Source organism: Myotis davidii, unplaced genomic scaffold (genome assembly GCF_000327345.1).
Source record: "Myotis davidii unplaced genomic scaffold, ASM32734v1 scaffold214, whole genome shotgun sequence".
NCBI lineage: Eukaryota > Metazoa > Chordata > Mammalia > Chiroptera > Vespertilionidae > Myotis > Myotis davidii.
The window spans coordinates 91,934-106,357 of NW_006285782.1; the positions used below are offsets into that span (position 1 = coordinate 91,934).

The 14,424-nt window shown below is 39.0% G+C and overlaps 1 protein-coding gene across 1 annotated transcript in view; it reads left to right on the plus strand.

Moving 5' to 3' along the window:
- EXOC4 (exocyst complex component 4) overlaps nt 1–14,424 on the plus strand; it is a gene marked incomplete at its 5' end in the record, with an annotated part of 716,953 nt that overhangs the window by 80,029 nt on the left and 622,500 nt on the right. Inside the window, one exon of the mRNA XM_015559399.1 lies at nt 9,632–9,806. Within this exon, the coding sequence (XP_015414885.1) occupies nt 9,632–9,806 (175 nt within the window). The remainder of the gene's footprint in view (nt 1–9,631; nt 9,807–14,424) is intronic.

Genomic DNA, 14,424 nt, shown 5'->3' on the forward strand with positions numbered 1-14,424 from the left:
GTAGGTCCCTGGTTGCTATTGGCTGCTGGCTGGGGCCTTCCTTCATTCTGTGCCACCTCCTGGTGGTCAGCACATGTCATAACGAGTGATCGAACTCCTGGTGGGTCGAACTCCCGAGGGGACACTTTGCATATTAGGCTTTTATATGTATAGATATGCCACATGTTCTTTACCCATTCCTCTGTTGATAGACACTTAGGTTGTTTTCTTATTTTGGCTATTGTAAGCAATGCTATAGTGAACATGGGAGGGTAGATAACTCTTTTGAGATCCTGTTTTTATTGCCTTTGGATGTACACCAGAAGTGGGATTACTGGATCATTTAATAGTTCTATTTTTACTTTTTTGAGGAAGCTCCATTTCATATTGGTTGCACCAGTTTACATTTCTACTTAACAGTGCACAAGGTATCCTTGCCAGCACCTATTTCTTGGCTTTGATGATAGCCATTCTAATGTGTGAGGTGATATCTCATTGTGGTTTTAATTTGTATTTCTCTGATGATTAGTCATGTTGGACATCTTCTCATGTACCTTTTGGCCATTTGCATGTCTTCTTTGGAAAAATGTGTATTTAAGTTCCTCTGTTTACTTAAAAATTGGATTGTGATGCTTTTGTTTTTGATTTGTGTTAGTTTTTTACATATTGGATTATTAGCCCCTTATCAGATATATGACTTGCAATTTTCTCACATTCTGTAGGTTGCTTTTCATTATTTTGATGCATTTCTTTTGCTCTGCAAAAGCTTTTTAATTTGATATAGCCCCACTCATTTGTTTTTTCTTTTGTTACTTTTGCTTTTGTTGTCAAATCCAAAATATTGTTGCCAAAACTGATATCAAGTAGATTACCCCTATGTTTTCTTCTAAGATTTTATGGTTTCAGCTCTTATATTGAAGTCTTTAATTCATTTTGAATTGATTTTGTGTATGGTGTAAGAATAATGGTCGAGTTTCAGTCGTTTGCATGTGGTTGTCCAGTTTTCCCAATACCTTTTATTGAAGGGATTATCGAAAGGCTGATGAAAGAATGATACTAAAACTTTAGTGAAAAGCAAGGGGGCCTGGGTTTATTGTGTAACTAACTGTAGTCATTACTTTGCTACACGTTAGAATGAGAAATTCTTTTGCAGTCATCCCTCCAGAATTCAGAAACTGAGCAGGAGAGGCTGACTCGGCCAGCAGGGAAGGGACGCAGGAAGGAAATGACTGGTGCCAGGACCCAGTTTAGTCTTCCTTTTATTTTTACTGTGTTTCAGTCTATGCTGCTAATAGTTTTTTCCTGTTCTTTTCATAGTGCAGATGGAGTTAGTCAGCACTTCTCAAATAGTAACTTCTTTGTACATGAAGATTGTTATTATTAAGAGGGAGAACTTATTTCTACCCCTTAATAGTAGGTATTAGATAACCTTAAAGATGTCTTGTTTGAAATGAAAAATACTAGCTTAGCCATGCTTATTAGGAAAATGTGTATGTGAGATATAGGCATGTAACGCTAAGACCATTTGGGTATGAAATAATTGATCATCAGTTTCTTCTATTTTTCTACTTTTATTTTTAAAAAAATACATTTTTATTGATTTCAGGGAGGTAGAGAGAGGGAGAGAGAGATATAAACATCATTGATGAGAGAGAATCATTGTTTGACCGCCTCCTGCATGCCCCCTTCTGGGGATCGAGCCCAGAACTCGGGCATGTGCCCTGACCAGGAATCAAATTATGACCTCCTGGTTCATATGTTGATGCTCAACCACTGAGCCATGCTGGTTGGGCAGATGATCAATTTCTTTTAATTTCTTATATAAAAGCCAAGATCAGATTTCAGGATTTTTCCCATCGTTCTGAGCATAATAGTAGCAGGGAAATAGATACTGTGGTTATTGCCTTGGTTTGTCAGTGTGTCAATGTAGACCCCTCATACTAGGGCCTCAGCAGAGAAGTAGCAGAACAGAACTGATTTTCTTCCGCGTGTGTGTCTTTGTTTTGTGACCAAGTAAGGCAGTCTCTTGGCTGCAAACATGGGTTTTCCAGCCAAATAACTAATTCAAGGTTTCCTGGGTGTTAAATTTAGAACCAGATAGTCGTATCTCACCTTAAAAATTAAACATTTTTCACATCTTCATGATAGAGCTTTATATCATAAGCATTTCTTTTCTTGTGCAATTGTGACTATTCCTTAAAAACTTCTTCTCACCCCTTTTCTTTTTTTCCTGGTGTCACTTGAAGGTGAGACACAAAGGATTAGCTGTGGGTAGGAAGTTAGTAGAAGATCGGGGAGTGAAGAGGCAGAAGTAAAAGAATTTGGTGGTTGATTAGATTGGAGGGAGGAGGGGGGATGATTTGCTGGGACAAGTGATGCCATTCATTAGGGAACATGGAGAAGTAGGTTTGAGGAAGAATGTGAGGAGTTCCATTGAAGACCTGCTGTTTGAAGTCGAAGGCGCAGGGGAGCGATCTGGCCCGGAGATGTTTGGGAGTTGTTAGCGGGGGGATAACTGAGGATGGAGTGGTCAGTGAGCTCACTCAGAGAGAGCATGAGGATGTTCCTGCCTGAGAGCTGGGAGGGAAGCAGATAGTGCAGTTTTGTGGAGCGCAGGGAAGGCAGTGTCTGTGGGAGTGAGAGGTCAGTAGAAGCAAATGCTACACCCATAGGGAGAGGGACTGAAGAGAGCCTGTCAGATTGAGTAAAATGGTATTCTGAGATTTAGCAAGACTTTCTTAGTAGAATACTGAAGGGCTGAACACTGGTTTGCAGTGAGGAAGGAAAGGCAGTATAGACCGCTGTCTTTCTAGTTCTGTTTTTCCTGGCATCCTAGAGTACTTATATCTCTATGGTCTCTTGTTAATTGCTTCCTTTTTCCCTAACACTCCTAAAAAGGAACATTCTCCAAAATTGAGTCCTTTGTTCTCTTCTTGTCTGTAAAATGAGGCTACAGTGGGACAGCAGGTCCTGGAATAACTTGGTTTCATTTAAAGTGCTTTGTTACAGTGTTAATAAGATGCCATAGAAACTTAACTCTGGATTGTATCAATAGCTTGTGGTATAACTGGTTTCATTACATGTCATTTTGCTTAAAATTTCAGAACCTATCAATGATGTTAAGTGTGGACTTACCTGTACCATCCTCACAGGGTTGTCCGAAGGATTAGATGAGCTAATCCACGTCAAGCACTGCACACCCTGCCTGCGTGTGTGATCAGTGAGGCCGTTGTGGATGTTGTGGTGGTGTCTTTGTAGTTGTCCTCATCACAGTCTTGGTCATCACCATCTTCCTCCTCCTTCTCTCTCCCCTCCTCCTCCTCACTTCAGCCTTCCTTACCTCCTCCTCCTCCTCTTTCTTCTCCTCCTCCTCTCCTCCTTAGCCCAGCCTTATTGTTTCACGGATCTCTTCTATTCAGACAGCTTTAGCTGCCAGCCCCAGGCAGAGTTCTAGTGCTGCTGCCCTACATTGCTCATTCTTTTACTTTTTCTTTTCTGTTAGTCCTCACCGAGGATATTTTTCTGTTGATTTTTAGAGACAGTGGAAGGGAGAGGGAGAGACACACAGAGAGAATTATTGATGTGAGAGAGACACTTCCATTGGTTACCTCCTGAATGCACCCTGACCAAGGCCAAGGAGTGAGCCTGCAACCAAGGTCCATGCCCTTGATTGGAATCGAACCGGGACCCTTCAGTTCCCAGGCTGATGCTCCATCCACTGAGACTAACCGGCTAGGGCAGCTCATTCTTTTACTCTTGATTTGGGCATCCACAAACTTTGACTGAATGCTTTCCCCATCCTGGGCACTGGGCCATGTGTTAGCATAAAGGAAGCATAAAACAGGGACTCTGTCCTCACTTTCTGGTCCATGAGGCTATGATGTTACTGTTTTGTCACTTTTTGCAGTCCACTGTGATCACCTGGTTTTGTTTTGGAGTGGTTATAGAATCACAGAGGAATAGAGGCACTGGCTCTTATTCTGTGAATTAGGCCTTTTTAAGTTATAAGTGATAGGACCCTAACTCCACTGAATTCAATTAAAGAGGCAGTTTCATTGGAACGATACAGGTGTATCTTAAAACATAAGCAGGACTTCACTAACCATGCTGAGGGGTGGCAGAGGTGCAGGTGGGCCAGAAACATCTGGATTGTCTCCTGTATCTGCCTTTATAAATTTTCTGTAGATGGTAACTATTAAAGGTACATGCATAACAGTTTACTATTATTTTGCGTTTGCTGTTTTATTATTCTTGCATATCATTTTGCATTTAATGCAATTAACTTGTGATTAGGGAATTTGTGTTTGAGGAACCTGAGAGCTGGAAAATCCCTGACTCGTCCTCAGAGTCCTCTTGGCAAGTCTCGGTGTCTGACAATCCTCCATACTGGTATTCATTCCACTTGGCGGTCCCAGGATTAATATTTCCTTCCCCCTCCTGTGATGTTGTATTCATATTATAGCATACTGTTTTCTGACTCTGCAAATAACCTCTGTGTGTGTGTGTGTGTGTGAATGTGTTATTTTCAACAAAAGATAGAAATCACAATTAGTTGAAATTCTAATATCTAAGGTTCTTAGGCTTATTCCCATAAGAGGTTTTCTCTTATTCAGTTCACTTTAAGGATTTATCCAGTAATTTAATGATTCTGCTTGCTCTGTTGTCTTTTAGATCAGTGGTGAAAACCTTGAATCTAACAGGACTTAAGCAACTGAGCTAACTGCACTGTAATGTTTTATTTTTCTTTTATTTGCTTAATTGTGGTGGGAGTGGTGCAGGGAATGATTTTCATAGGGTTCTGTGTTTTTAGTTTATCCCGAGTGTTTGCAGCGAAAAGTAAACCCATGTTTTCTCAGTCTGGCTTTGTATGGGCATTTGAATGTATATGGATATTAACAACATATTTCTGTGCATTTCCAGTAGCTTTAAATAGGGCCAGACTAGTGCAGATTCATGTTCAGTTTGTGTGAATGAGTCCTAATCTCTCTTGCTCTTTGATTCATCGGGGGAGTCTTCTTACTTTCTCTCTTTCTTCTTTAAGGAGCATATGCTGGCTGCGAAGTGTGTGCTTGGCTTTGGTTTCTTTTCATTGTCGGCCATTCACTTGCCCTCTGCTGAGTTGAGCTCCCAGAGCTGCTCCGAAACCCCTTTGCCGAGGTCGCTGGGAATGGCGGGCCGTCACCATCTCTCTTTACCTTACCTGACTTTGGGAGCCTTTCACTCTGCTGGCACTCTCTTCTCCTTTGTCCGCTAACGTTTTCTTTCCTGGCTTCCTCCTCCCCCCGCTACTTCATAACCGCCTTCCCAGTGCTGCTGTTTCAGGACTGCTGGCTCTGGACCTTGCTTTTCTTTTTTCTTACTCTGCACCTTGTCCCTGTGTGATCTCATTTCAAATATTTCTCGCTTTTAAAATTTCCAATATCAGTCTCTCTCCTGAGCTCTGGACTTGCCCATCCAAGTACCTAATTACATAACATATTAAATGTAACATATCCAGATGTAAGCCCAACATCACTCCTTCCAAATTTCTATCCTAATTCATTCTCATTCTCATATTCATTCTCTCTCTCTCTCTCTCTCTCTCTCCCTCTCCCCCTCTCTCCCTCCCTCCCTCCCTCCCTCTCTCTCCCTCGTCTTCCTGAGTTGCTTAAGCCATAAACCCAGGCAGAGGGATGCTGGCTCCCTCTATGTAATATTGTAGCCTCTCACCTTGACTACTTCTATTCATTTTCTGCTTTGATCCTTCTAGCAGTTCTGTGAGGCTCCTGGAACAGGTATTAATTAATACTTGGGTTTTACAGATGGAACCCTTGGAGGAGTTGAGAGGTTTTGTTTCATAATTAAAGAGTTAGGATTGATCAATCCTGGGAAAGATTGTGAATCTTTTGTTTCTTACAGATTACTTACATTAGGAGGAAAAACAAACAAAACCCAAGCGAACTGAAGGAGGACTGCCCAGTATCCCAAGGTAGTGGGAATCTGAAGGGGTCAGCTTTCACTGTGCTTCACTTTTTGAGGCATCAGATGGATTCTTTTCTCCACTGTTCCATGTATTTTCCTTTCACTGCAGCCGGGGAGGGTGTAGGACCCTCACTGTCCTCAATGATGGTTTTTAAAAATGAGATATATTGAGGTATAATTCACCTGCTATGCAATTCACTGAAAGTATGCAATTCAGTGGTTTTCAGGTTATTCACAGAATTGTGCAACTATCACCACTGTCTAGTTCTGGAACACTGTTGTCTCCCCACCCAAAACAAACCCCATATGGTTTGGCAGTCAATTCTCACCCACCTAAGTAACCACTCATGTATTTTCTGTCTTTATAAATTTGCCCATTCTGGATATTTTACATAAATATAATTATATAATATGTAGTTTTCTGTGAGTTTTTTCACAGTATATTTTAAGGTTCATCCATGTTGTAGCATGTGTCAATACTTCATTTCCTTTTATAGCCAAACTAGAGGCCTGGTGCACAAAATTTGTGCAAGAGTTGGCCTTCACAGCCCTGACCTCGGCTGCCTTGCAGCCCCGCGGCCCCACCCACTGGTCGTTCTGCTGTCTGGTCTAATTAGCATATTAGCTCTTTATTATATAGGACTAGAGGTCTGGTGCATGAAATTTCTGCAGTGGCGGGGGAGTTGAGGAGGGGTCCCTCAGCCCGACCTATATTCTCTCCAATCCAGGAGTGCTCAGGGGATGTCCTACTGACAGCTTAGGCCCGCTTCCCATGGTTCTCTGTCTGCGGGCCCACTTGGCTGCTCCTGGGTCGCTGTGGGTTACGGCCAAGCAGGCCCTGCTCTCAGCAGCTGCCCCCTGGGACTGGAGGACTCCAGCGGGGCTGAGAAGACTGGGCGCCACCATCTTGTGGCTATGGGCACTGCCATATTTGTGTTGGAATGATGGTTAACTTGCATATTACTCTTTTATTAGATAGGATGGCTAATGATGTTGAACATCTTTTTGTTTGCTCATTAATCATATATATTTTTTTGAGAAGGTAGATACAAATGCACTGTCCATTTTTAAGTTTGATTGTTTGTCTTTTTATTAAAAGTTGTAAGAATTCCTTAGATATTCTAAATACAAATCCTTTATCAGATACGTGATTTGCAAATATTTTCTCCCATTCTGTGGGTTGTCTTTTACTTTCTTGAGGGTATCGTTTGTAGCACAAACGTTTCTACTTTTGTTGTTGGAGCCACAGGTTTTATTACTGTTGCCTTGATTGTGTGATAATAAGGCAGAGGAGAGCGTCCCTCTCTTCGAAGTGGCTGGATGTTTCTGAGGAGGCAGATGTACAGGTGGCAGCTCACCCTTCTCACCTGTCTCTTCTCCCTTACTCTTCCCCATGCAGAGTTCCCATGTTGTGATGGTCTGTCTTGGCCTTGATCCCTCAGGAGTGACAGAGCTGGCACTTGTTAGCATTCTATCAAGGGATTGCTGCTTCTGTGATGTTCATAGACACTATGGATCTCACTTTTCACCTCACTTCCCTGCTAGGTCTCTTCCACACAGAGCACTGCCCCGGTGGCTGAGTTGGCCTTGTGCTTGAGTGGCAGCCATGGTGTGCAGCCACGAGCTTGTGGCCCTGAACAGAGCCAGGCAGCAGCGCCTTCCTTTCAGAGAGGCCCTTCTCTTCAGTGCTTCTGCTTTATTGCTGCTCTGCAGGCTTATGCCTAGGCCTTCATACCATTGGGAAGGTGGATGCCAGTGCCGCTGGCGTCTGAATGTCATGGATCAGTATGATTTCCAAAAATGTTGGAGGTTAACATAAGGTTATTAAGTTTTAATTTTGTCAAGTAGGGACATTTGAGAGAAAGGACCAGATTCTCCTGTCAGGAGAGTATAAAAAATATCAAATTAAATATATTTACCTTTGTGAAAAGTCAATATATGGTCCTATTTTTCTTATTTTGTTATACGTACTGAAAACCACGTTATGGTCTGTGGATTGATATTTGGGAACCACAGGCTTACATAGTCGGCATAAATCTTTATTTGAAAAGAGGACCATCTCTTAATCAAGTACTTATTCTGTGTCATGCCAGATACCAGTTTTATACAGATTATGTTTTACACTTAATGAACTATTTTGGCTAAGTTAGACAATCTTCTGTACTTTGTCCCTTTCTCTGTTGATCGCACAGATGAGAAAGAATAATTGTTTTAGATATATGTGTGTGTAAATGTGAATTGACCTTTAAAAGATTTTAAAAATCACCATTCAAAAGATAGGATGGCCCTTATTTACAAATACAGTGTATAAATTCTGTATTATGTATATTCTAGATTGGAAGTAGTACATAAATTTTTATTGATTCTGTCTCATCTAAATTAAAATGTCAAATGCATGTTAGGGTTTTATCATAAGACAGTTATTGGCCATCACATTGGCACATTAATTATAATAATTGGGCAGTAAAGAAGCCAGAGGAATAGATAATATGCTGTATGTTTTGATGAGATTGTAGCCATAACCTCTTATTTATGGTAATGGGATCTTATTAATAGACCCTGTTGACAAGCTCTTTTGCTTTCCTTTTCTCCTTTCCAGGTTGGTTTATAAATCTATTTAGGAACTATGAACTGAGAGCCACACAATATACAATAAGTATATTCCAGATTTTCATGGTATACACATTGAATTCATTCAGCACAATTTGCTGATCCCTGCTAAGTATACAGAGATGTATAAAGCAGCACCCACACTGGAAGACTAACAGTGGAGCAGGGAGGTAGAGTGTCTGTGTATAAATGAATGGGACCCGCATTGTTTGGGTCATATGTGGGAGCCACACTTGGTTAAGTTCCTTGGAAGTGGGATACAATGATATACAAGTTGAGAGGAGGAAAGATTCCCAGCCCATCTGTGAGTCTTAGTGGTAGAGGAATCCCTTTGCTTACATGCCACAAAGCTCCGCCCTTCCCTTGAACAGACATCTGCATTCTAGAACTAGAGTGAGAGGTAGGTGGCAGATGCACTGACGTGGAAATCAATGTTTGTTCTAGTCCCAGCTGCCTTGCAACCCCATTTTGTGTCCTTGAGTATATAAAATTGATTTAATAATATGTGTCCAGCATTTCTCACCATGAAAAATGAGATAATGCGGATGAATAAGCTGCTCCCTGTGGTGAAAGTCAGATTGCTTGGCAGGTGTGTATTTTTTTTTCAGGCAACTTACACCATGCATTTGAATGGTAGTAAGCACAGCTTTCCACGTCTGAAAGGATTAGTATCCTTACCAAAGCGCCCAATTTATTGCTAGGGAATAGCACATTCTGTGTGACATCTGAACTGGCTGAAAAAGTACCTGAATTCCTTGGAGAAACTGCTTATAAGAATACAGAGCAGTACTGTTGTAATCACTAAAATATGTTCAAAATGAAACAAATGTTTATGGAGCTGCTACTGCTGGTTTAGGAACTTGACAGTTGGTTTTTAAATTTTTACATTATTTCTTTTTTATAGTAGAGAAAAGAGGCTTAGATATGTTTTCAAGTTTCTTAGATCATACAGCTGTTTGAAATCAAACCTGCTGAAATGTGCTGTTTACATTGTCACTAGTTTGTCGGTTTTCTTGCAGGCCAGTGTAACCCTCTTTGGTATATGTTTTAATGTTATTTACTTGTTTGATTTCTTGGCTAGGTTACTCCTGGAGCTGCTGGAGTTGCTGTTTGACAAGTTTAATGCTGTAGCCACTGCACACTCTGTGGTCCTGGGTTACCTGCAGGACACCGTCGTGGCCCCACTGCCTCAGCAGGCAGATGTCAAACTGTACGACATGGCAGATGTGTGGGTGAAGATCCAGGATGTCCTCCAGGTAAGTCCTTTTACAAAGGATGCCATCTCGTCAGAGTAACAGGTTAAGACCACAACACACAAATCAGCAACCTAAAACCTTCCCTTAGTCATAAGCAGTGAGACAGGAATGTTTCTGTCTGAAGATGATGCTATTGATCTCATGAACTTCTATCTTCAGAGATCTTTTAACAAACTTCGTTTACTAGACTTTAAAATGAGAAGATGCCAGTACCTAGTAATCAAGGATGTGCAGTATTTAGATTTTTGTTGAAAGGTACTTTACTTCACTGGAATTAGTCATATGTCAAAGTAATCAGCATAAAAATGTTCTTAAACACTATTTTATAAACTTATGTATAGCTTAAGTTTATGACGATTTTCCTACAGTTAATTCTTGTATATATTAGGGTAAATGACAGGTCAAGGGCTTATTTTGAGATGAGAATGAATCTATAAGTATAAATGTATCATTTTGATTGATTTGGTTAAGATTGGAGAAATGATATTACTGTTTGGTATGATGCTGCAGAGATGATATTTAGAAATTTTATTATATTTTCTCTCCATGCTTCAGGAAAACAGATTTGATTTGGCCAGCTGAAAATTTGAAATACAATTAAGAGTCAGCTGAAACAAATTTGACATCGTTAAATAGAAATGTCTTGGTTGAGCAGTACCTACTAATATGGACAAAAATTAAGAATATGTAGGGAATTGAAAAATATAACTGTGTAGGAATGAAATTACTTGCATGGTAAATAGTCTTAAAGGACTAAATAAATCATGAAGAGAAATTGTAGTTATTTTTGACACTATATACATGTTCCTGGTGGGTTGAATGATTAATTCTTGGTTATTCATTCATTAGACATTTTTTTGGCTTAAGTCTGTGTGCTTTATTGATGGTGTTGTAGAAAGAATATGGATTGCAACTCTATTCTCTGAGTTCTTTTTGCCACTCTGTCAACTACTATATGCCCATAGTAGGTACTTGGCGAATATTTTTGTATTGAATAAAATATCTTTATTGTTCAGAAGCCGGTTATTTAATATTTCATAAATTAGTTTGCTTGTCTGAGGTTTGCTAATCTGAGGTATAATGCTTATAGTAAGTTGTGTTAAGTTAGGCCCTAGAACAAAACTAAAATTGTAAAATAGATATATAGGTAAAAAGTTAGTAAAGGAAAAAATTGAATAGTGAATAATTATTTGAGTAATCCAAAAGAAAGCAGGAGAGGAAGAATAAAAAATAAAGGAAGCCCTAGCTATTTTGCCTCAGTGGATAGAGCGTTGGCCTGTGGACCGAAGGGTCCTGGGCACGATTCCAGTCAAGGGCATGTACCTCGGTTGCAGGCTCCTCTCCGGCCCGGGCCCTGGTCAGGGCTCATACAGGAGACAACCAATTGATGTGTTTCTCTCACATTGATGTTTCTCTCTGTCTTTCCCTCTCTCTTCAACTCTCCTTAAAAATCAATGGAAAAATATCCTCAGATGAGGATTAAAATAATAAATCAATCAAAGAACAAAGCAAAGGTAGGATGAATAGGAAACAAATAGCAAAGATGTTAGACTTATACCAGTCATATAAATAATTATATTAAATGTAAATGAGCTAACCACTTCAATTAAAAAGCAGAGTTTATCATATGGTTTAAAAACAGTAAGAACAACAATAACAACAAAAAAATAAGACTCAACCATGATATTTATGAAGTGCATTTCATGTCACTTTATTACTTCTTAATTTTTAAATAATTTCAAACTTTTAGAAAGGTTGTAACAATAAGAATAATACAGTAGGCATCCATATACCTTTTTATTCTGATTCAAGTATTGTTAACATTTTGTTACATTATCAATTGTTTTGCGTATGTACATATGTAGTTAGGTATGTACACAAATTTTTTTCTTTGAACAATTTGACTGTAAGTTGTCAGAATGTGTATATTCTAGTTTTGTTAGTTGACCCAATAATGATTTGCTTGGCATTTTTTAACTTGAATTTATTGGGGTGACATCGGTTAATAAAATTATGTAGGTTTCAGATGTACAATTCTATAATACATCATCTGTATATTGTATTGTGTATTTATCATCTTAAGTCAAGTCTCCTTCTTTCACCATTCCCCCCTCTTTACTCTTTATTCTTTTCTGTATCACCTTCTTCCCCTTTGGTACTCACTGTGCTGTTGTCTAAATCTATGTGTTGGTGTTTTGTTTTTTCCTTAATCCTTTTGCCTTTTTCACCCAGCCCTCCAACCTCCCTCTCCTCTGATAGCTGTTAGCCTATTCTCTGTATCTATGAGTTACTTTCTGTTTTGTTTGTTTGTGTATTTTGTTCATTAGATTTAACATATAATTGTAATCATATGGTTCTTGTCTTTCTCTGATTGGCTTATTTCAGTTTTTTTTTCTTCTTCAGTAAACAGTCCAGTCTAAGGTTAGATATTGCATTTACTTTTCATGTCTCTTTAGTTTAAGCTTGAACATTTCATTGCCTTTCTTTACTTTTTGTTACCAGTGGCACTTTGAAGAATATATCTCCATCTTTTATCTTATTTTTTAAATACATTTTATTGATTTTTTACAGAGAGGAAGGAAGAGAGATAGAGAGTTAGAAACATCGATGAGCGCGAAGCATCGATCAGCTGCCTCCTGTACACCCCCTACTGGGGATGTGTCTGTAACCAAGTTACATGCCCTTGACTGGAATCGAACCTGGGACCTTTCAGTCCCCAGCCCGACGCTCTATCCAGTGAGCCAACCCGGCTAGGGCAATATATCTCCATCTTTTAATATAAGTTTCTCATTTTGGGTTCGAGAGATACACTTTTAATAAAAATTCTAGATAGATTAAAAGTATGCAAACAGAAAGAGATATGCTATGAAATACTAATAATAATTTTTATTATGGAAACCATTGTAATATATAATATTAAAAGGAATTACTTGTATCAGTACTTATGGCATTAAAAACCTGAATACGATAGTATGTTATGGACTATGCAATCCTACTCACATAAGGTAACAAAATACTTTATGAGTAAGTTTTTTTGACCTGATATTTGACTAACTAAGATTAGTGTTCTAAATTCAAGACAGTGCTTACATCTTGTAGGATTCTATTTGTAATACCATCACAAAGAATTAATTATGGTTATGAACAAAGTAAGATATGCCTTACTTAGCTTTATTTACTTTGAATTTGCCAAACGTATATAATTCCTACATTTTGGGGGAAAAAACCCTATTATCTCACATTAATGACATTTATAATAAACTGAGGAACTTTAAGTTCTATCAGACATCAATTTGAAATATAAACATGGTTAAAATATGTTTCTGGCTTATTAAATGAGTTATACTTTTCACACAGGGTTTTTAGAGAGTGATTTAGATATCCTGTCTTCATATTATGGAATGGTTTATTTATTTAAACAGCTCTATTGAGATGTAATTTACATGCGATAAGATTTATCCATTAAAGTATAGATTCCAGTGATTTTTAGTATATTTATGGAGTTGTGTAAGCATTACCATGATAGGGTTTTAGAATATTTTCATTACCCTAAAAAGAAACCTTGTATCCATTAGCTGAAATTTTTCTATTCCCCACTCTTTTCCACACCTAAGATGTTATGACATTAAAGAGGAATCAACTGTGAGTTCTGTCTCTTAGTAACTTACAGTGCCCAGGTCACACACTTGCCAGTAGTCTTGCCATTTCAGTTAATGCAGGGGTCCTCAAACTACGGCCTGCGGGCCACATGCAAATACAAATATTGTATTTGTTCCCGTTTTGTCTTTTTACTTCAAAATAAGATACGCGCAATGTGCATAGGAATTTGTTCATAGTTTTTTTAAAACTATACTCTGGCCCTCCAGTGGTCTGAGGGACAGTGAACTGGCCCCCTGTTTAAAAAGTTCGAGGTCCCCTGAGTTAATGCACATGTATACCATTGGCATAAGCTATATGACAGATAAAGAACATAAAACTAAAGCTTAGCTAATAGTACAAGGTGAGCAGTCTAACACAGATATACCATTTCATTTCATGTATTGTGTTTAATTGGTTTGAGGTCAAGGTATGGCAGTGTTCCTTCTCTTCTTTCCTTTTCTTCCCCCTCTTTCCTATCTGCTTTTCTGCTCCCATTTTTTTTCTATACATGTTTTAGAACAGCAATCGCCAACTGGTGGTCTGCAGACCACTGGTGGTCCATGAGGTCCGAAAGGTTGGCGGCCACTGTTTTAGAAGAATGACCTTAGTCATGACTTGAGTTATGCTATAGTTGATTGTTTCTTAACTCTTTTTTTTTACTCATCTTTGTTATTAATGCACAGATTCAAGAATAAAGCCTTCTTTCCTCTTTATTAAGGTATTACATATATGTTCTTATCCCCCAATTGCTCCCCCCCCCCACCCTCCGTGTCTGTGTCTGTTGGTTAGGCCTATATGCATGAATACAAGTCCTTTGGTTGATCTCTCCCCCTTAACCCCAACCTCCCCTAACCTCCCTCTGAGGTTTGACGGCCTGATCGATGTTTCTCTGTCTCTGAATCTGTTTTTGTTCATCAGTTTATGTTCATTATATTCTATAAATGAGTGAGATCATGTGATATTTATCTTTCACTGCTGG